The 19,697-nt window shown below is 57.4% G+C and overlaps 2 protein-coding genes across 4 annotated transcripts in view; one reads left to right on the plus strand and one right to left on the minus strand.

The window, feature by feature from the left end:
- The window catches only part of HADHA (hydroxyacyl-CoA dehydrogenase trifunctional multienzyme complex subunit alpha), a 43,541-nt gene extending 38,111 nt beyond the window's left edge, over positions 1 to 5,430 (plus strand). For both annotated transcript variants that reach the window (XM_084829547.1, XM_084829548.1), the window contains exons 18-20: positions 986 to 1,100; positions 1,933 to 2,078; positions 2,727 to 5,430. In XM_084829547.1, coding sequence (XP_084685673.1) covers positions 986 to 1,100; positions 1,933 to 2,078; positions 2,727 to 2,872 — 407 coding nt within the window. In that variant the 3' untranslated portion in view covers positions 2,873 to 5,430. The remainder of the gene's footprint in view (positions 1 to 985; positions 1,101 to 1,932; positions 2,079 to 2,726) is intronic.
- Positions 5,431 to 6,740: 1,310 nt separating this feature from the next.
- Positions 6,741 to 19,697, minus strand: part of GAREM2 (GRB2 associated regulator of MAPK1 subtype 2) — a 32,859-nt gene continuing 19,902 nt past the window's right edge. Inside the window, exons 3-7 of one of the 2 annotated variants that reach the window (XM_084829546.1) lie at positions 17,651 to 17,781; positions 14,171 to 15,340; positions 9,652 to 9,815; positions 7,243 to 7,719; positions 6,741 to 7,206 (exon numbers count right to left, since the gene is read on the minus strand). In XM_084829546.1, the coding sequence (XP_084685672.1) occupies positions 6,822 to 7,206; positions 7,243 to 7,719; positions 9,652 to 9,815; positions 14,171 to 15,340; positions 17,651 to 17,781 (2,327 nt within the window). In that variant the 3' untranslated portion in view covers positions 6,741 to 6,821. Of the gene's footprint in view, positions 7,720 to 9,651; positions 9,816 to 14,170; positions 15,341 to 17,650; positions 17,782 to 19,697 lie in introns of both variants that reach the window. The other variant, XM_084829545.1, reaches the window with a different exon arrangement.

Consider the following 19,697-nt stretch of genomic DNA (forward strand, 5'->3'; position numbering starts at 1 on the left):
TGACGGACTGATGATTTAAGGGTGATGCTTCCGGGCCCCCAGGCATATGGGCCGAGAGCAGAGCCGCGAGGATGGCAGGCTCCCCAGGCTCTTGCACAGCTCTTGCTCATTTTGAAAGGCTTGTGCAGCAGAACTGCCTGGTGGATCGGGCTTCTTGGGGATAGCCTTGTCTGCCTCTGAGCCACTGCCGTCCTCCGTGGCAACCAAACCTTGTGGCAAAGTGGTGGCCTAGTGTTGCCTCAGCTGCTTGCAGAGGTCCCTGGTCAATCCTGCGGATGTTGAGGCCATTCCTGGTCAGGAGAGGCCTCTCTTCCGCAGCCAGAGAAGATACTGGCAGGCTGGTGCCCCTCAAGGATGGGCTTTCCCAGTCTCTGCTGTGTGCAACCAGCGCCACTGCCAAGACGGACCTGAGGATAAGTTCAGAAGCGGTGTTGGTCCAACAGGACTCGGGGATTGATCAGCTTGGCCTAGCAGAAGGGAAACTTCTTATGACTCCCACCACAAACTGTACTCAGGGATGTTGCTCCTTGCTCCCAGGGAGCCTCCGATCTCTGTGCGGGGTGAAGTCTGGCAGCATTGCCTGATCAGCAGGTAGATGCGCAGCAGGTAGGAGAGATCGGTCTCTTGTTAGTCCTCACCCAGCATCTCCTAGGTTTGGGCAGTCATGCCTGCTAGCCGCTAATACACCTCTCCTGAGTTGTTTTTTAAAAATCCTGTAATGCTAGTGGCCATTGTGACATGTGGCAAAGAGTTCCATAGATTAATTGTGTGGAGGAGAGTGTCTGTTCATCTTGCAGCTGCTGCTTGTGAATGTCAGAGCAGTGTTGCCAAGGCTTTTGTGCATTGTTGTGACTGAACAATACCCCCGCACACAATATTTCATCTCTTAGGATCTCTGTCCAAGCCTCTCTGTACTTGTCCTCCCTGGCACTTTTTGTCCTTTTCACTCACCCTTCTGTATCACACCCTGTCCTTTCTTTGGCAGGCCGAAAAGCTGGGAAGGGCTTCTACATCTACCAGGAAGGGCTGAAGAACCGGAGTGTTAACACTGGCATGGATGAAATCCTGGAGCGGTTCAAAGTGGGGGCCAAGCCAGAAGTGTAAGTCAAGTGAAAAAGGAAGTGCTTCTTGGGCGAGATGGAGGTCCCCATGCCGCTGCCTTACACAGAGCCAGGGCACTGGTCCATCTAGTCCAGTTCTGTCTGCTCTGACTAGCAGCTGCTCTCCACCGCTCAGGTGTTGAGAGATGGGGCCCTTCCCATCACCTGCTACCTGAACTCCTTTCGCTGGAGATGGCAGGGTTTGAACCTGAGAACTTCTGCATGCAAAGCAGGGAGATATAATGCCAAGTCCATTTGTCTGTGTAGCCCAGGACTGGTTGGCAGACTGCAGCATGATGGGATCTTTGTTTTTCACTGGAGCCCCCAAGGCCCACCTGCCAGAGCCAGGCACAGGCGATGGGCCGTGTTGGGGAGTAGGGAGAAATGCGCTTAGAATCAAGGCACAGGGTGCTCCGAGCATGTGCTCAGCCTCAGAGTTTGACTTCAGTACGGGAACTGAGCTCATGGCCCTCTCACACAAAAGTCCACTCTTGGTTTTCCTCCAAGCTTCCTTCATTTCAGTTGACTAAATGGGGAAGGGGAAGAGCCTTTTTGTTGTGGGTGATCCACTGCAAGTCACCCAGAGATCTGCCAGTGAATCTATCTTCTGCCTGCCCTTCTATTCCAACACAATTCTGGCAGAAAGGAGGCCTCTCCTGCCGTCACCTGTCCCTGAGGTCCATTTCACTGGACATGCTGGGGACTGAGCCAAAGCCCACCTTGTGCAGCCCAAGGAGCGTCTCCTCCCGGTTCCCCCAGGGGAGGGCAGGAGCCCGTGTCCCAGCAGCTATGTGTGGGATGGCTACTGGACAGCTGCCCTGCCTGTTTCCAGCTCTGCAGAGGAAGATGTCCAGATGCGCTTGGTGTCCCGGTTTGTGAATGAGGCTGTCCTGACCCTGCAAGAGGGCATCCTCAGCAACCCCGTGGAGGGAGACATCGGGGCCGTATTTGGCCTGGGCTTCCCGCCGTGCTTGGGAGGTAAGTGGCTCCATTCAGTTTTCCATTCATCGCTTAATGGTGTATCTCGCTCAATAGCCAGACAGGGCGTCAGAGGGGCTGGCAACAGTTTAAAAAAATAAAAACAAAAATCACGAGCATCCTTCGAGGTGGTGGCGGTGGCTACGGGGTTGCAGTTTCTTAGTTGCTAGTGTGAAATTAGCAGCAGGGTTGCCTGATGGCACCATATGCCTGCTCCCAAAGGCAGTGGTGTTTCTGAGCCCCCACCCAGGGCCATGGAGTGTTCAAAGTAGATGCCCAGGCAGTCATCCTAGCAGCAGCTCTTCTAGAAATGCCCTGACCCCGTGTGTTCTGGGAGGAAAAAATTCCCAGCAGAGGCAGATGCTACAGCTGAATGGTGGCACCAGCAACCAAGGGGAGAGATGCTCCTTGCCCATTCTCTAGAGTACCATTCCCACTCATCACCCACCTCTCCTCCTCCTCCTCCTCCCAGATTCCTGCCTCTACCAAAGTGGGATCATGTGTACAAAGTTTGTGGTCATTTGACCCACATCTGTTGGCAGTTCAGGGCAGAAGTCTCCAAGATGTTTGTGGCATTGGTACACCCTTGCTTAGGAAGCCTTTCTTTTTCCCTCTCCGCTCTCCTTCCCTTCCCCGATGTTGTGGCAGGTCCCTTCCGCTATGCCGACTACTATGGGGCTCAGCGGCTGGTAGAGCGCATGAGGAAGTATGAGGATGTCTATGGGAGCCAGTTCACGCCATGCCAGCTGCTACTTGACCACGCCAAGGACTCCAGCAGGAAATTCCATAAGTGAATTTGTCCAAAGTGCTGTCCACTGGCCTGGAGAAGAGGGGAGCCCTGCAAGTGATGGCCTTGCCCGTTACCTGGGGGCCACGGGTCTTAACCCTTTAAGTGCCTTAGCCGCTCAGGCACTACCACTCCCTGCCCTCCTGAGGCTGAATGTTGGCTTCCCATGATCAGGCAAAGTGATTGGGGTTTTCTTGCCATCCCAGTGCCAGCAGCAGCACTAGGGAGAACACTGCTGTTTCTGCCCCCTGGACAGACCTGCAGCCCTAACAAACACAGAGCGACTCCCCAACAGTAAATTCCAATGTCTCGTTCTGTAGATCGTCTCTCTTGTCATTTATTCGGGGCTAGAGTTGCCACTGAAATTTTGCCTGAAGTGACGCTCAAAGGGGATTTTCCGGGTTCCTCTTGCAGTGGAACATCTGAGGGACTTCAGAAATGGATGAACAACCCAGGGTACTTTCTTTGGTGGCTGTCTTAAAGCTGTAGAGGAAGCCGCCAACAGATCTTGGGTGCAGGGGGGTGGGAGGGACATAATGCACATGCCTGCTAGGTTGGGAATTCAGTATAAGGAGTGGGGGGTTATGTGCACAATCTGGCTGGAGCCTCTGTTGTCACTTTCTCATGTTGGGATGACTCCCTTTCCTCCCTCACTCCTGCAGCCACCCCTTTCCGACTTAAAACCCATAACAGCAACAAGAAGGGGACCCTAAAGGAGGAATGCAACGGATCCTCACTCAGCCAACAACGTTCCACCCGTGTAGAATTTGGGGCGTCAGCCATGCCGGAGCTTTTCCCCACCTTGAATTTATTATCATCCTCTCCCACTGTCTTTTTCTGCCCTGCCTGTGAATGTGCTGTGTGATTACTTCTGTCTGCTCACTGACCTGCTTGTCCCTGGAGAGCAAGGTGTGACCGTGTCAAAGGCAGCTTCCCCCTGAATATGGAGCAAGGGCTTAAAAGGCTTTTGCCTTCCCCTGTAGTGTTTGGCTGGACATAGGTGGAGCAGCTACTCTGCTAAGGGCTCACAGAGATGGGCTCTACTTCTGGAGCAATGAACTGCAGGGTTGTGAAGGTTTTTTCCATGGGCTGAGTGCTCCTACCTGACCCCAGACAGCTTGGGAGTCTATGCGAGGTGCAGAACTCGGCTTGTTGTGAATCCGCTATTCTAAAAGTTTCTACCCTGACCTTTGTGGAAGATATTCCTGAAAGTGTGTGGCAATGCTTGCTGTCGTCTCAAAAGCCAGAGGCATGGCTGAAAAGGCTGGGACTGCAGCATTTGGATGTCCTTCACACATACAGTAAATGGCTTGGCCAAGACAAGAGGACAGGTTGTGTGGGGCTAATATAGTTGGATGTACGGCGCTGCCCTGCGACCCGGATCCCTCCGTCCTGAGCCCAGCATTGTGACCTCTGACAGCAGCTCTCCTGGATCTTGGGCAGAAGTCTTGCCATCACCTGCTCCCCAGTTCCTCTAATTGGAGATGCCAGGAATTGAATGTGGACTCCTCTGCAGACAGTAGTTGCTCCACCATGGCCCCTCCTTGTCTTGTGCTACAAGGATGTCAGACATGGGTCCTGCTAGGATCTGTACAGCGATGAGGGCTTTTGAACTAGCTCAGATATCGCCTGGAGTCAGGGATGAACAGTGAGGTGGCCACATTTGTGGGTGACCATCACTGTAATCTGCCAGAGAGCGTTGGCCATCGGGTGGTATCGCACACTACTAAATGAAATGAACAGGAAATGACATCAAATTATTCAGGGTGCTAAAAACAAAAAGAAACTATTCAGAAACTCTCTCTCCAAACTGGGGAATGGGCATTAACATGGGAGGTGTGCTTCATAGGAATAGCCATGCTGGGTCAGACCAAGGGCCCACCGGAAACAGGCAGGACGCGTGTGCAAGCGCACCCCGCCCCTGGTGTGCCCCAGCAACTGGCATATAGAGGCATGCCGCTTCTGATTCTGGAGGTAGTACACAGCCATCAGGGTTAGAAACCCTGCATAGCCTGCTCCTCCCAGAGTTCAAGGAAGGCAAGCGGACAGTCACTTCCTCTCTCGTAAGACTGGCCCCACAGGCATCCAGTGGAGCTTCAGGGCAGCTCAAAGGAAGCGGTCCCGTCACACAGTGCAAAGTTCAGCTATGGGATTTGCTACAGCAAGCTGTGACGGCTGCTACCTTGGATGGCTCCAAAGGGGCACTTGGCAAACGCACGGCGGAGGAAGCCCTTCGCGGCTACACGCTGCCACTGAGGGCGGAGGCAGCACGCTTCCTGCTGCCTGTTGCTCGGAGTGGTGGCAGGCATGGGCTCTTGCCCGCCTCCTGTCCCGCTGGTGGGCTTCCCAGGGGCATCTGGCCAACTCCTGTGGGAAGCGGGCATGAGGCCAGAGAGGCCTTTGGCCTGATCCCGCTGCAGGGCTGCTCGTCCTGCCAGCGCCTTGCGAATGCGGCTGCTGCTGGCGCTCCAGAGCCGCCGCTCACCTTCCACACAAGCACGTTCCGGTTTTTAAATAAAACTGGTTTATTTGACTATGGCAGTGATTAAAGTAGAAACAGCTGGCAAATATTTTGCAGTCCGCTAGGCATGAACTGGGCATCCCCATCCTGTGCTAAAAGAAGAAATTAAGGCAGTCCGTCGTGCCCTTAGGCGACACAGGCTGCGACGGCGGAAGTGGCGTGCTGCGGGCAAGAAAAGCAGCAGGCTGTAGCAGCGCAGCGAAACCACCCTGGCCAGGGCGGCGGTAGTGAACTGCTTAGAGACGGACAGGGTGGGAGTGCAGAGAAAACCACCAACTGTCTACAGGTTGTGCTAAAGTGCAGTTACGGGTCACTGCTGCCAGAAAGGCCCTGCTCCAGCTGCCTGTGGCAGGGGCAAATGCCTTGGAACAGCCAGTTGAGGCCAGGGAATCTCCCCACGGGCACATGAGGGGGATGAGCAAGCATTTGATGGCGCCCAGGGTGATGGTGCCTGCAGCCGAGAGCGCGGCACTCGCTTCTTGCGCTCCCGGCCTGCCTGGCCGGGCAGGGTGAAGCCGCCGGTGCGCTGCAGCAATTAGTTCAGCTTTTGCTGGACTGCACCCCCATCAAATGGCACGTGGGGGTTCACCTCCTTTAGGTCTGCACGCACAGAAAATTGACACATCAGAGTCACCCCACACCGCTCTTTTTGCCGTGCTGCCTTTCTGCAGGCAGGGAGTTTTTCCCCATAGCATAGCAGTCATTTCAACGCGGTCCTCGCCCCCGTGCGGCAGCGCTGGGAGTACAGAGCGGCCCGGAGGTACTGCGAGGGGCCCCAGGGTCGCGGCTCAGGGTTCCCAGGGCAGAGGTGCTGGGAGGGGTCCAAGCACCTTTGTGCTGGAACAGCGACCCTGCCTGGCACTGCCCCTCGCCCTCCCGCAGCCCTGGCGAGGGGCCCCGGGCGCAGGCGGAGCGGGCGCTGCTCTGGCGGGCCGCCGCCGCTCCCTCCCCGCGCCTTGTCAAGGCTCGGCTCAAATGGGCGGCCCCGCAGCAGTGGCGGGGCTGGGACTCTCCTACCCCGCTTGAAAGGCGAGCGGCGCGGAGGAGAGGGGCGCGAGAGGCGCGGCCCCGCGCCGCACAGACGGGGATCCGCCCGCAGGCGGCTGCGCTGGCCCTGGCGCGCCCGGCCGGCGGAAGAGCGCGTCGCGCGCCTGGGGGGCCGCCTTGCTTCCCCGCCACCCACCCCTGCAAGCGTCGAGGTGAGGGGCCAGCCGGCCGCAAGCTCCGCCCCGCAGCAGTCCCGCTTGCCCAAAGGTAGCCAGCGGCCCACTGGCCACGGCCAAAAGGCCCCCACAGCGCCCGCCCGCCTCTCGCCCCGAACATCGGCGGAGGCGACGCCTGCTCCCTGCTGCCCCGCCCCACGCGGCCGCCGCCTCCCCCGCCGCCTCGCGCCCCGGCGCTCCCGGCCTCGCGCCCTCCGGACGGCGCCTCCCGCCTAGATCTTGGGCCGCCAGCCCTTGATGAACTGCATGGTCTTCTTGACCTGGAGCTTGGTGAGGCGGAAGTCCTCCGACAAGATCTCCTCGGTGAGTTGCACCAGGATGCTGCCGTCGATGCGCTCGCGGGCGAAGCAGCTGACCACGTCCTCGGAGAGGCCGATGAAGCGCAGGCAGCGGGACACCTCCTCGAGCGACAGCGCGGACAAGTCTGCGGGGGGCTGCCAGGGCGAGCCGTCCCCGTTGAGCCGGGCGGGGGGCACCTCGATGACCCCCTGGGCCAGGTAGAGGCGGGCGACGCCCCCTTCGGCGCCGTGAACGAGGGCGGGAGGCAGCGGGGCCACCGCTGTCCGGAGGAGGATGCCCTCGGCCGGCTCGAAGGCCCTCGCGGAGCGGGGCGGAGGGGCCGGGCTGCAGCGCGGCTCCCCCTCCGGGGAGGACGCGCCCTCGGAGTGGTCGACGGTGGTCTCCGGGGACGAGGCTGCCGGCTCCTGCCACTCGAGGGGCTCCAGCCACCCCGCCGAGCCCGAGGAAGCTGGGCTGGACGAGCAGGCTGGGCTGGAAAAGGGGTTGAGGGCGCCGAAGGGGGCAAAGCGCTTCTGGGGAGGGGGCGGCTTTGGGCGGGGGCAGCTGGCGTGGCTCTTGGGCGCGCCGGCCTCGCCGCCCCCCAGCAGTGGGGTGGACCTCCCCACTGCCATGCTCGGGCTGAGGGCGCTGCATGCCCACGGGTCCGACCACGAGGCCCCTTGCAGAGGCAGGGGTTGAGGCGGCGCCTGGGGGCTGGCCAGCTGGCGGCTGGAGGGCTCCCCGACTTTGCAGTCAGCCCACGTGCAGGGATAGCAGTAGAGGGAGTAGGAGTCAGGAGATGGGGAGCAGCTGCCGCTCCGGGGCCTGGACCTGGAGGGGGAGAGCAGAAGAGGCCGGGAGTCAGAGCCAGCGAACCTGGGGACCCCGGCCCACAAGCGGGGGCGGGTCCTTGGAACACAGTGGGCAAGCCCAGCACCCTGGCTGCAAAGACACGCGCACACGTGGGCGCCAGCCACGCAGAGGCCGAATGCCACCACTGCAGAGCACGGCCCTCCCTTCCTCAGCCTGATTGAGCTATAAGTGGCCACTGCCCCTCCGTGGTCCTCCTTGCCCCAGAACAGCACGGAAAGCTGGAAGGCCCGCCACTCCCCACTCGCCTTGGAGGTCAGAGGCAGCCAGGAGCCCGAGGGCAGGTCTCAACACCCTTTGTCCTTAAACAGGGGAGTCTCGCCATGATGCGGCAAGTCCCCACAATTCCCGTGAAATGCGTAGGGCAAACCCCCTTTGGAGGGGGCTGCAAGGCTGTTTTCCAGCCATAGCTGTTCTAGGATCAGACACCACGGCTTCCTTTCCCGGGGTGCCCTCCCCATAGAGAGCCTCATGCCAGAGGAGAACACCCAGGCCCTTTCAAAGTGGAGCAGGATGTCCCAATGGCCAGGCGGTAGCTCAGCTGGACTGAGGCTCTGGGATCACCCTCTGGCTCCAGAGGTGACCTGCCCCCAGGGAAAGGAGCGGACAGAGCCACCTCTGGCATCGGGAGGGAGGGGCCAGAGGGCTGCCGGCCCACTGGATTGCTGGTCTGGCCCTAGGCAAAGCTTCCTGTCTGCTGCACCCATTTCCATTTGGGGCCCTCCAGATTAAGCTGCCTAGGAAGCTACGAGGGGCCGCTGAATTGGGCAAATGCCAAGGGGAGACGGTCTGTGGACACGCCCTGGAGTCAATGCACTGCCCCCGCCCCTGGAAAGTTGGAGGCAGCACACAACGAGCAGCACAGAGGGTCAAAACACTCCACCCTGCACCCCTGTCAAAAGCTTTTTGAAAGTTCAAGCATACAGCGGCCCCCGGGTCATCCAAACGGTTGCTGAGGAGGTGTCCCTCAGGCAGAAGACATGCTGTTCTTCCAGAACAAGACTTGCTCTTCTATGGGCTTGATGACTGTATCTTTAATCATGCTTTTCCACCAGTTTTCCTGGAAATCAGGAATTACAATTGGAAGTGAAAGAACCAGCAAGCAGCCATGCCTGGGAGCCTTAAAGGAAGAGAGCTACTTGCACTGCAGCACTAGCTGCAAGGATTAAAGATCTCAGTAATTCTGCCATACATAAATAAGCAGGGGTGTGTGTGATTTTTGTCGGATCGAGACAGGAGGAGACAATCCACAACCTGGTCTCTGCAGCAATGCAGCTGCCAGTTCCTGGAACCAGATTTGTGCACCCCAAAAACAAACATCCCCTTGGTGACATCACAAGTTCCAGAAATTGAAAGTTTTCAACACGCGAAAGGTGCAATCCTAGGCACGCTCAGGCCCAGAAAACAGCACTGCTGGCTGGGGAGCGCTGGGAGTAGTGGACCTTTGTTCCATCTAAACAGGTGTGGGACTGCAGCCAAGTCTGCACCTCCCTAGCGCCCCCAGGGGGGCTTGGACAAAGGCCAACTGCAGATCTAGACTCACGCGCGGATGCCGGCTGCTTGCCATCCTGCATCACAGACCCATCTTGCTAAACCGGCTGCACCAGGATCTCCGTGGCCCCAGCAGTAAGTGCCTGTCTGACCCAGGCAGCCAACCCAGGGCGAAGATGCTACTTTAAGGCTCTGGGACAGCAGCCCACCTCAAGCCTATAAATCAAGGCTGCACTTGGGCTAGAACTGTGACTCAGAATACGTGGAGTAAGAATGAGGAAGGGAGTGCCTTTGAGCATGTACAGAATTCCTCTTCTCCTCCTCACCAACTAATTGCCCTCTGGGAGAAGGCTGTTGCTTTCCACCCCACCCCCTTCAAAGTGAGCCAGGTCCATCACTCACGCGTCGTGACGTCCGGATGAGTAGTACGAGAGGCTGCTGCTGGGTGGCGTGGCTGCCTGGAGCTGGGGGAAGCGCACCGGCACGGGCGGGCTGGAGGTGGCCAGGGCGTGGCCCCCCCGTGGGGGCACGGGGGGGGCAACGAGGAGGCGGCACTCCTCCCTCACCTGGAAAAGAGCGGGGGAGATGGTCACCTGCTGTGCTGGAGCCTGACGGAAGCCCAAGGTGCCTTTGGGCAGGCTGGCCAGCAGTGCACACTGTCCTCTGAATGCGAGTGTAGCAGAGACCCTGGAATACACACCGTCCCACACCTGACTTTGCCAAGGTGACACGAGGGTGAGGGGGCATTCGGAGGGGAAAGTATAAAGCAGGAGGACCGGGTCCCCCTCGACAGATGCTTTGACCGTGCCCACTGGGGTCAGAAAAAGGGTACCGCCCTGCCACACATGCACCTCTATTATGGATTTCTGTAACATTTTAGGGAAACGGGGGGGGGGGTATCCAAGTGCCACTAGAACCTTTTTGAACACACCTCAGTGCTCAGATCAGCTTCCAGAATCAAGATGTTAGTGTGACCCAATAACAAAACTGCGGGATGCAAAAGCTGGTGAGTGGCCCTGGGGCTGGCCAAAGAACCTTCTGCTTTCATCGTATGGCTTGGCTGGCTGGCTGGCATCCTCTGAAGCCATTTGCCCTCGAGGCGCCTTGGGACACAAGAGTGCCTTGACGGCCTGGATCACACAGGCTGGGCCGGCCAGGGGCTGGGCTGGGGCTAGTCAGGACCATGTGGGGATCTGAGGCCTGAGGTACCCATGGCAAAGAACGCTGTGCTGCCACTGACAATGGGAGCCCCATGTCAAGTCCCTGTGACCCCAAGTTTGCCCTGTGCCCTCTCCTTGTTCTGCTGCGTCTCTCCCTGGCCCAGAAGCAGCTAAGGAAGTGGAGCAGGAGCAGAAAAGCCTGCTCTGGAACCGCAGTGGGACCGGAAGGGCTGGTGAGGTCAGCTAGACGTTGCAGAGGGGAACAGGTCATTGACACTGAATGCTGACAGGGGGGCCGATCTACATTGTGTCCGCTATCACAATGAAGTCGGTGGACTGTTGCGTTAAATGCAATCGCATTAAAACGTGATTATTCACACTCACCCTGTTTCCCTGTTCCAGTACTTCATCGAATGGGCAAGCATGGTTCACACTGTAGCTCTGTGCTCTTTTCCTGCTTTTAAAGAAGGCGGCTCCCATTGGAGGGGCAGTAACTCTTGCCTTTTCCGCCGATTCCCCGCCCACCGTCCCTCTCTTCCTCTATCCCTGTGTGTGTGTAGGAATGGCGTGAGCATCCTGTTGGGGCTCAAAGCTCGGCAAGAAGTTGCTGGGTTGGCCCCCCGGACACCAGTTCCCTCAGCAAGAAGAAGGGAAGAAGGCAGCGCCTCTTGCCCTCCCCCCATCATTGCTACAGCGGCAGTGGCGCATGAGGGGCTGGTCGTTTTCCGGGCCTTGCGGAAAACAACCACCTTGTCCCTTCCTGCCACCGCTGTAGCAGGTGGGGGTGGAGGGAAGAAGGAGGCACCTATTCTCTTCTCCCCCTGCTCCACCTGCTGGAGGCCAGGGCGAGAGCCTGGGGGGGTGCCCGCTGAGGCACTTTTCCCTGCACCAGCCCTTGACAGCTGGCGCGAGGAAGAGGGGTGGCAGCAGCACCCCAGCACTTGGGTTTGGGGGGGTCTGCTTGCATCTTCGAAGACTGCCCTGTTTTTGTCCACAGGTTTATTGGTGTTAGTCCGTGAATAGTGATGACTGTCTGCCTGGATGGGTGTGTGCGTCTTTCCATTTGGGACAACGTGCTGCGAGCATGGAGGGGACTGTGAAAAAAATTACGGTTGCGAAGGCTTGCCTGGGCAAGTGTGCAGAGAAATTGGGCTGGAAAAGCTACGATTCTTCGAAGATTCGAAGATAATTCCTTAATTAAAAAAAAAAGCAAAGCGGGATAGAAAGAGGTAAAAGTTAGTGTCATTTGAAGGGATAGAAAGAGGTAAAAGTTAGTGTCATTTGAAGGGATAGAACAACCCCCTGCTCAATGCGAAGCCTGACTCCCAGGCGGTCGCCCATCCAAGTACTAAACGGTGCTGACCCTGCTGAGCTTCCGAGATCAGGCACATGTAGCCCTTTGCTTGTTGGCGATAAAACTTCGAGTGCTGAGGAAGGTATGCTATCAGCAGCCGGAAGACGGCGTGGGGGCGTTGAGAGCTGTGATTGGACAGGAGGGAAATACAAACACCGCCGTATATAGACAGGCATGGGAGGAGAATTCCACGCCCCTGTACGGTGACGAAAGCGGAGAAGCAGAGCACATGAATGAAATCTACTTGGAAATCACAATATCAGGGTAATGAAAGCAGTAACAGGGCAGTGGGAAATTGCGGTTCCAAAACGAAACAGCGAGAGCGTCATGGGAAACGAGGGGAACGAAGACTCATTGGAAGCGTAAAGAAACGCGAGTGTAGATCGGGCCAGGCTGTTGGCAGGGGTGGGGACAGAAAACTGGGAGAGATGGAATGGCGTAACCTGGAAAAGGGGGTAGCTGGCTGGCACTGCAACACTTCGTTGTAGATCTCAGTTGTTATTCCTCTGCTATAGACTCATAAACATCACCCCACATTTCCTGCTGGGAAATCAGGATAGCAACAACCACAACCATCCCGAGTCATGATCCATTCTTTGGTCATTGGTATCGAAGTCAAACCCACAGTGCCTCCAGGAGGGATAGAGAGTGGAGAGGGGCAGGTGGGCAGGACTGTAAGCCCCAGGCAATATGGATTTCCCAGCCCTTCAGCAAGCATCCTTTGATATGGAAAGCCCCAGAGCCTGAGGAGGCTGACCTCCCTCGGTGCACCCTGCCTCCTTCTGGGACCCCTTTGAGAAAGGGCTACTCTGGCATAGGAAAAGGCTCAGAATTCTGTGCCGCTCTGCAGCTGCCTGTGGGAATCTTGCCTCTCTGTCTAGATATGCTTACCGTGTGGCTAGTTAGTTTTGCTGTGCTGGCTTGTGATATCATCCATGCCAGCCTGTGGCACGAAATGTGCTCTATTTTAGCTTTTCATACCCCCACCCCCACTCCAACTGCCTCTGCTCATTGATATTTTTTTTTCTATTTCTCTGTGCATAATTTAAAAATGTTTTCCTATATACAACTCCAAGGTGGCATATAAATTTGCTATTCACTCTCTCCCTCACACACACACACACACACACACACTTTCCTGTTTGGTATCATAGAATCAGAATAGTAGGGCTGGAAGGGGCCTACAAGGCCATCGAGCCCAACCCCCTGCTCAGCGCAGGAATCCAAGTCAGAGCATCCCTGATGGATGGCTGTCCAGCCTGGTCTTGAACGCCTCCAGTGTGTCATTACTGGGTTGGAAGAGCGGGGAAGCGTGAAGGATACAGCTCGCACAGAAAGGGAGGGAGGGAGAACATACCAGCCATACAGGATCGGACCCAAGGGGGCCTCCCTGGCCCAGCATTCAGTTCCCACGGCAGCCAACCATATACCCCTATGAGAAGCCCACGAGCAGGGCATGAGCGCAACAGCACCCTCCTGCACGTGTTCCCCAGCAACTGACGTACAGAAGCCGAATGTCTCTGATACTGAAGGCAATATATATCCATCAGGACTAGTAGCCATGGACTAGTAGCCTTTTCCTTCATGGATTTGTCCAACCTCCTTCTAAAGCCATCCAAACTGGCGGCCATCACTACATCTTGTGGTGGCGAACTCCATAGCTGAACTATGCGCTGCGTGAAGAAGTATGGAAATAGTCGATTCAAGGCATAAGAAATCCTGGAGGTCAGAGAGGGAAGTTGGGGGGGGGGATGCATGGCCCTGGCCAAAGGGGGAGTTCAACCCCTGCCCCGGCGCGTTCAGGTTCCGTGGCACCCGTAACAGGCAGGAGAAGGAGTGGGGGAGGTCAAGCTAGACAAGTTCAGAGCTGCCACCGTGAATGTTTAAAGCCACGGAAGTCAGAGGCACCCTCCACCTGGTGGCAATATTCAGCAGGTGTAGTGTGGAAAGGGCAGGGAGAGAGGCAAGGATATGGTGCCAACGCGGAATGCCAGGAGGCACCCCGGCCCGGGGGCCAGCCATCCCACAGCAGGGCAGCCAGAGGGGCTCGGAGCAGCTCCTGGCCAAGGGCAGGGCGGCCCCCACCCAACACTGAGCTGGCTGCCTAGCCCCCACACAGGCCACCCTGGCCCTCCGCACCACCCATTCGTGCCAAGAGGTCAATAAAGGGAGGGGACCCCCTCAATGGGCGGCAGCAGGAAGCCCCCTGCTCCCTTGTCCCTGCAGGATGTGTCCCAATGCTCAGCATTGCCCGTGCTTTTAACACCTGTACCCGGCTCTGAGCAAGCGTTGCCGGATGCCCACCTGTGGTCCCCCTGTTGGTTTTTCCAGGTGAGCCGCTTGACCGCCCCGCCCCGCCCTGCCCCGCCTCATCCCTGCCAAGCGCTCCACTGCACATGCCTCTTACCGCTTCCGATTTGGGTGGGACCGGGGGCGGGGCATCTCCCATAGGCTCCTCCCTCAGCAGGCCTTGGCAGCGGCGACGGCGTGGGGAGCCCAGCGGTGAGGCGAGGCTGGCGAAGGCAAGGAGGTCCTGCGGGTCCTCGTCGGCACTCTCCTGCCCAGGGGGGTGGCTGATGGGTTCCGAGTAGTTCTCGGCATTCTGACTGGCCCACAGCTCCTCGTAGGGGAGCTCCAGGGTCCGGGATGCAGGTTCGGTCCAGTCGGGCGTCACGTACTCGCGCTCAGGGTCCGAGGCCTCGGGGGCGAGGGCAGCATGCTCCCGGCAGGAAGGGGGGCGCAGCCGCGGGCTCCTCCCTCCGGGGCCCGCGTCCTGGCACGTGCTCTCGGCGGCGCTGCGGAGGCAGACTGAGAGGCGCTGGAGGGACTGGGCCAGGTCGTCATGGGTGTGGCCCTGCAGGCAGAGCCGGATGCGGCGGGGGCTGGCGCACTCCTCCGAGAAGTCCGGTGTGGCTGCCCGCACTGCCCTGGAGTACTCGTGGGGGTCAAAGCACTCCTGGCAAAGGGCAGCGCTCTCCCGCAGCAGCTTCTCCAGCCGGGGGCCCCCGCCCCCGCGCAGGGCCCCCTCCGGCAGCAGGAAGCGGGGCATGTCGGCGAGCAGGAGGAAGTGTGAGGGGGCCACCGCGTCCCTGCGGAGGACACAGCACAGCACCACCGTCTTGGAGATGATGCTCGCCAGCTTGTAGCAGTGGCCCTCCCGGATGGTGTGCAGGTCGTAGGGGTTGTGGGGTGGCCGGCTGGGCACGGTCACGCTGACGGGCAGCCGCACCCTCTCGACGATGCTGCGGATGCTGTGGGCCCCCTCCTGCATCCGCAACTCCAGCGGGGAGCGGGTGCTGAAGCGCCCCTTGCACTGGAAGGGCAAGCTCAGGCTCTCGTTGGTGCGATGGTTCAGGCAGATCAGGCAGGGCATCTTGCCTTTCAGTGGCTTGCCGCCCCCACCACCGCCAGGGACTCCCGCCTTGCCCAGCTTCCGCAGCAGCGTGCTGAACCGCGACTTTTCCTTTGTGGCTTTCGCACACAGGATCTCCGCCTGGCCCATGAGCGTCAGCTCGTCCCCTGCGTGCAGGGTGAAATTGTACACCTCGCTGTCCTCACTGAACTCGCCCGACACAACCTGGGAGGAGCCCGTTGGTGAGGGAGGAGGGGAGGAAAAGAGGCTTGACAAGGAGAGCGCGACAAAAGGTGTGGGGCAGGGGGTGCAGGGGGGCACTGGCTGTAGCTACTTTCGGCGTCGGAAAAGGGCGGGCTTCTGCAGAGCGCTCACTGTCGCTTTGCTCTGTGATGCTGCAGGGCACCAGCTGACGCGCAACCACGCAAGGCACAACCCACCAGCCACGGGCGGGGGCCTGAAGCCTCATCTGCCCAAGGCTGCAAAAAGCTGGCTGTGGCAGGTGGGGTCAAGCGCCTCCCTGGGGCCCTGGCCTGGCCGGTGGGCTGCATTTGGTGGTGGCACAAAATGGAATGGAGGCCTCTTTGAGAGGCCCGGGGCGGCGGGGCAGCAGGGAGGGACCTTCAGGACCAGACCAGGGCGCGCGCCATGTGGTTGCCCCGATCAGCAAGAGATAAGGAGGTGGAGCCCAGATGGCTGACTTGCCAGGTTGTGTCTCAAATTCCAGCAAATTATCTTATTTGAGTGACTTAAAGGACTTTTTTTGTGGTTTTCACAGATCAGATAATTGAATTGGCTTTGGGATCAAGGCTGCCATTGCCAGTCGAAAGGGAGACACCCCTGCCTGCGTCCTCTCTACAGAGTACAGAGGCTATTTCCAATGTAGTCTGACCAAGCGAGTTGGAAGGTCTTAGTTTTACAACTTCCAGTGCAATCCTATGCATGTTTACTGAGAAGTAAATCCCGCTGTGTTCAGTCAAGTTTACTCCCTAGTATGTATGTTTAGGACAGCAACCTTAAAGAAAATACCTTAATTTCTTTCCACAGCACAATTTTTAAAAACCTCTCCTCCCTCCTGTTTTCCTCACTGATAATTTTTTTATCTTAATACTTCTGTGCTTCCAGTTTCCATTGTCTTTAGGTTGCATTCATTATTGTCTTTAGGTTGCATTCATAGGGTAGAGTGGACCCTATGAAATGATTCGGACTAGATAGTAGATAGACTACTGTTGGATACAGCCCACTGCATCCCTCCTCTGGCTTCCTTGGAAATGGAACTCTCTTCAACGTTAACATTTATTTAATCCTAAAAGTTTTACAGTGCTCAGGAAATTGCATCCCATTCTCATCTTAGTGTGTGTCCGTCTTTGGGGAGCAGGGAGGAGCACCTGGAAGAGGAAAGGGGCCTCTGCTTACTTCAGGAGTCCTCTTGGGGATGTATGGGGTGTCGCCCAAAGGGCACGATACCCCACCGGGATTAAAAGCACCTGGAAAACGGGGGAACCCGGGGCTTAAATGCTCCCCCTGGCTGTCCACGCCTCGCTCCACCTCGTGTTTTCTTGACAACATCAGGGGAAATATTCTAATGTTTCCTTAATGTTTCCATTAATGTTTCCTTAATGTTTCTAATATTCTAAATATTCTAATATTCCTTCCAGGCAGACTCCTAAATACATGCCACAAACAAGACCATTCACTGTGCAATCCTATGCATGTCTACTCAAAAGTAAGCTCCACTGAGTTCAATGGCGCTTACTCCATGGCAAGTGTGCATAACAGGGGTAGGCAACTGCGGGAGGTCTGGGAGCCATTCGCTGCCCGCCCTCCCCACAGGCCGTACCAAGGGTAGTGGGGGAGAAAAAACAATTGCCAGTTTGCCACCGAAATTGTGAACCAGTGAAATTTGTCCATTTTAGCGCTCCGTAGCTGCTACTGAGCATTGATTTTTAATTGGGGGGGGTGTATGTGGCCCTGGGGCCACGTGCTCCCTGCCCAAGTACAGGATTGCAGCATAAGAACCTGACACGCCACTACGAGCCTGGCTGCTGGTTGCGAACGAGGCAGGTCCGTGCAAGCCGCAAAGCTGCCAAACCGGCTTTCAGGACAGCAGATTTTACCGGCACACGAGCTTTGCTCTGCTTTCAAGGCCTTTGACCGCAGCGATCTCAGCACTCAGTTTAGCAAGGCTTATTCAATAAAGCAGTGGAAGTCCTTAGACCTATTTATAGGCTGAGAGTTCAGCTCTCAAGTAGTTAATCAAATTGCAAGCCAAGGTTTTTGTAAGCAGCTGTGCTTTGACCCAGCAGCTCAGGTTTTGCACAGCTTATTTTACTGCGCACGCAGGGCAGCGGTACTGCAAGCGTGGGCTTTGACACAGCTCAGCTCATGGTTAAATGAGCAGAACCAAGTGGCAATCAAGAGGTCAGGGCAACCTGGCTTAAAGTCTCCCTCTTGTAGTGAGAGAATCAGAGGTAGCATTCCCCGCCCCCCCAATATTCTGGGCTGATGTGCCCACCCTCCTGAAGCATAACTGACCTTTACACTGAAGGTGATGGCCTCCATGACAAAGACCCGGTCTGGAAAGATGCTCGCCACCTCCTCCACACTGCTGAAGTACTGCACAGGCTCCCGGACATCCCTGTCCTGGTCCAGCAGCTTAAATTTCCCTGCAAGATTGGAACCCAAAACATGCAGGTTTGGTTAATGGATGCGCTTTCTGGGAGAGCGGCTACGAAGGTGCACTGCAGGTTTCATCTTCCTAGAGGCTGAGAGGCAGCCGAGTCCACAGGCCGGGAGAGGACGAGCCACTGGGAGAGGAAGGGCCACCTGGCCTGGACTGCTGCCTCTGGCAGTGGTCGGCCAGGTGCCCCAGGAGAGCTCCTAAGCTGATAACAATGGACACAGCCTTCCCCTGTTGTTTGCCTCCAGCATTTTAAGTGGAAGCTCCATTCAAACTATTATTGTGGCCTGGGGAGATCTGCCTTCCATGCATTGGTCCAATTCTTTTTTTCAAGCATTGACATACAGAAGAGCCCAGCTGGGCCTGACCAAGGGTGCAGCCAGATGTCTCCAGGAAACCCACAGGCTGGGCAGGAAGAAAAGAGCCCTCTGTATCGAGAGGTAGACTTCCCCTCATGGAGGCTCTGTAGGATAAGGCTACCACAACTAGGAGCCACTGACTGGCTTTTCCTCCAAGAACACGTCCAGCCCCTTTCCAGCCACCTGTGGCCCTGGCCGCCGCCGCCCCTTGGGCAGCAGGTGCCACACAGCAGCCCCCCCCAGATGTGCCTGGCTGCAGCTCCCAGCACTCCCGGCAGAGTGCGTTGCCAGAGGGAACGGAAATACAAGCGGTGCAGTGATCGTGGCCTGAACAGCTGCCGTTCTCAAAGCGTTGTTGGGTGCTAGCACCAGACGTCACTGCTGGGCGCGCCAGCAGTCTCCATCTCCACACCCCGCAGCCCCAATATGGACATACACCTGCCAGTTTGAGGTTAACCCTTCAGGCATCTGAGGAAGCGGGCAGTGTCCAGGAAAGTGTCCACGAGAGCTTATCCCAGAGTAAACGTGTCAGTCTTTCAGGTGCCACAAGATGTTTTGTTGTTTTTGCTGCAACAGACTGACATGGCTCTGGAAACGGTTACTCTAAATTTAGATCTGGGCCGTTCAGAAAGTCCGGTCCTCAGACATGGAAGTCCTTCACCTACAGCCCAGTTGAGCAAGGCCCAATTGTCGTTATCCAATGGTGAGGAAAAGGCACTCTGCAAAGGCATGCCTTATTATTCCGCATCTCAGAAGGGGCAGGCTGCAAGGCTAAAAGAAACAAAAAGGTCATTTCACACACCTGGAAATGACCAGGGAATTCCTCTGCGCGTACTCCGTGCCTCTCGACACTGAAGACAAGTTCTGAGATGAGGCCTGCTGAATGCAGCCTCTGCGTTTCCTCAACTTTTGGAGGGAGCCAAAGTGATGAATCTAGTCAGCCCCTTCCTCCCTCTGGGGCCCTTGGAGCCTTGGAAGGAAGAGGTGGCGGCCATGAGATCAGCCGCATTATGGGAAGGCCTCCCCACCCCCACCCCCAGCATGGTCCCCGAAGGTAGAGAGGCACAGGCATCCCAGAACACAGAGGGAGCGAGGGAGAGACGGGCAGATCCACGGGCCCATCGCTTTCCCATCCTGGGGTCTGAGCACGTGGCAGCCCGCAGGGGGCTTGGACTGGCATCACCCATTCATTCTCCAGCATCACCTTGTCTTAACGGCCCCCCCGCCACACGTGGGGGCTGCTGCTAGGCTGGGCCTGTCGCTAGTGGGGGCTGCAGCCAGTCCCCTGTCATCAGGAACCGCTGCTGCAGAGGACAAACAAACAAACGTTTGTTTTCGAGGATCTTGAAGGCCCCTTCCCACCCTACTGTTCCATGATTCTATGATAAACCGAATTTTTTTATTCGGCGGACATGCGCGCCCCCTTTCCCTCCGAGACATTCAGGGCTCCAGCGCAAGAAGAATCCCAGGTTCTTCTCACAGCAGCCCTGCAAAGGGGGAAGCGGCGTCCTGGGGAGCCCCAGGCCCTGCTTGGACTCTGCGT

The sequence above is a fragment of the Heloderma suspectum genome, chromosome 1 (assembly GCF_057233095.1).
Source record: "Heloderma suspectum isolate Gila_16-S chromosome 1, 16-S_ref, whole genome shotgun sequence".
Lineage (NCBI taxonomy): Eukaryota > Metazoa > Chordata > Lepidosauria > Squamata > Helodermatidae > Heloderma > Heloderma suspectum.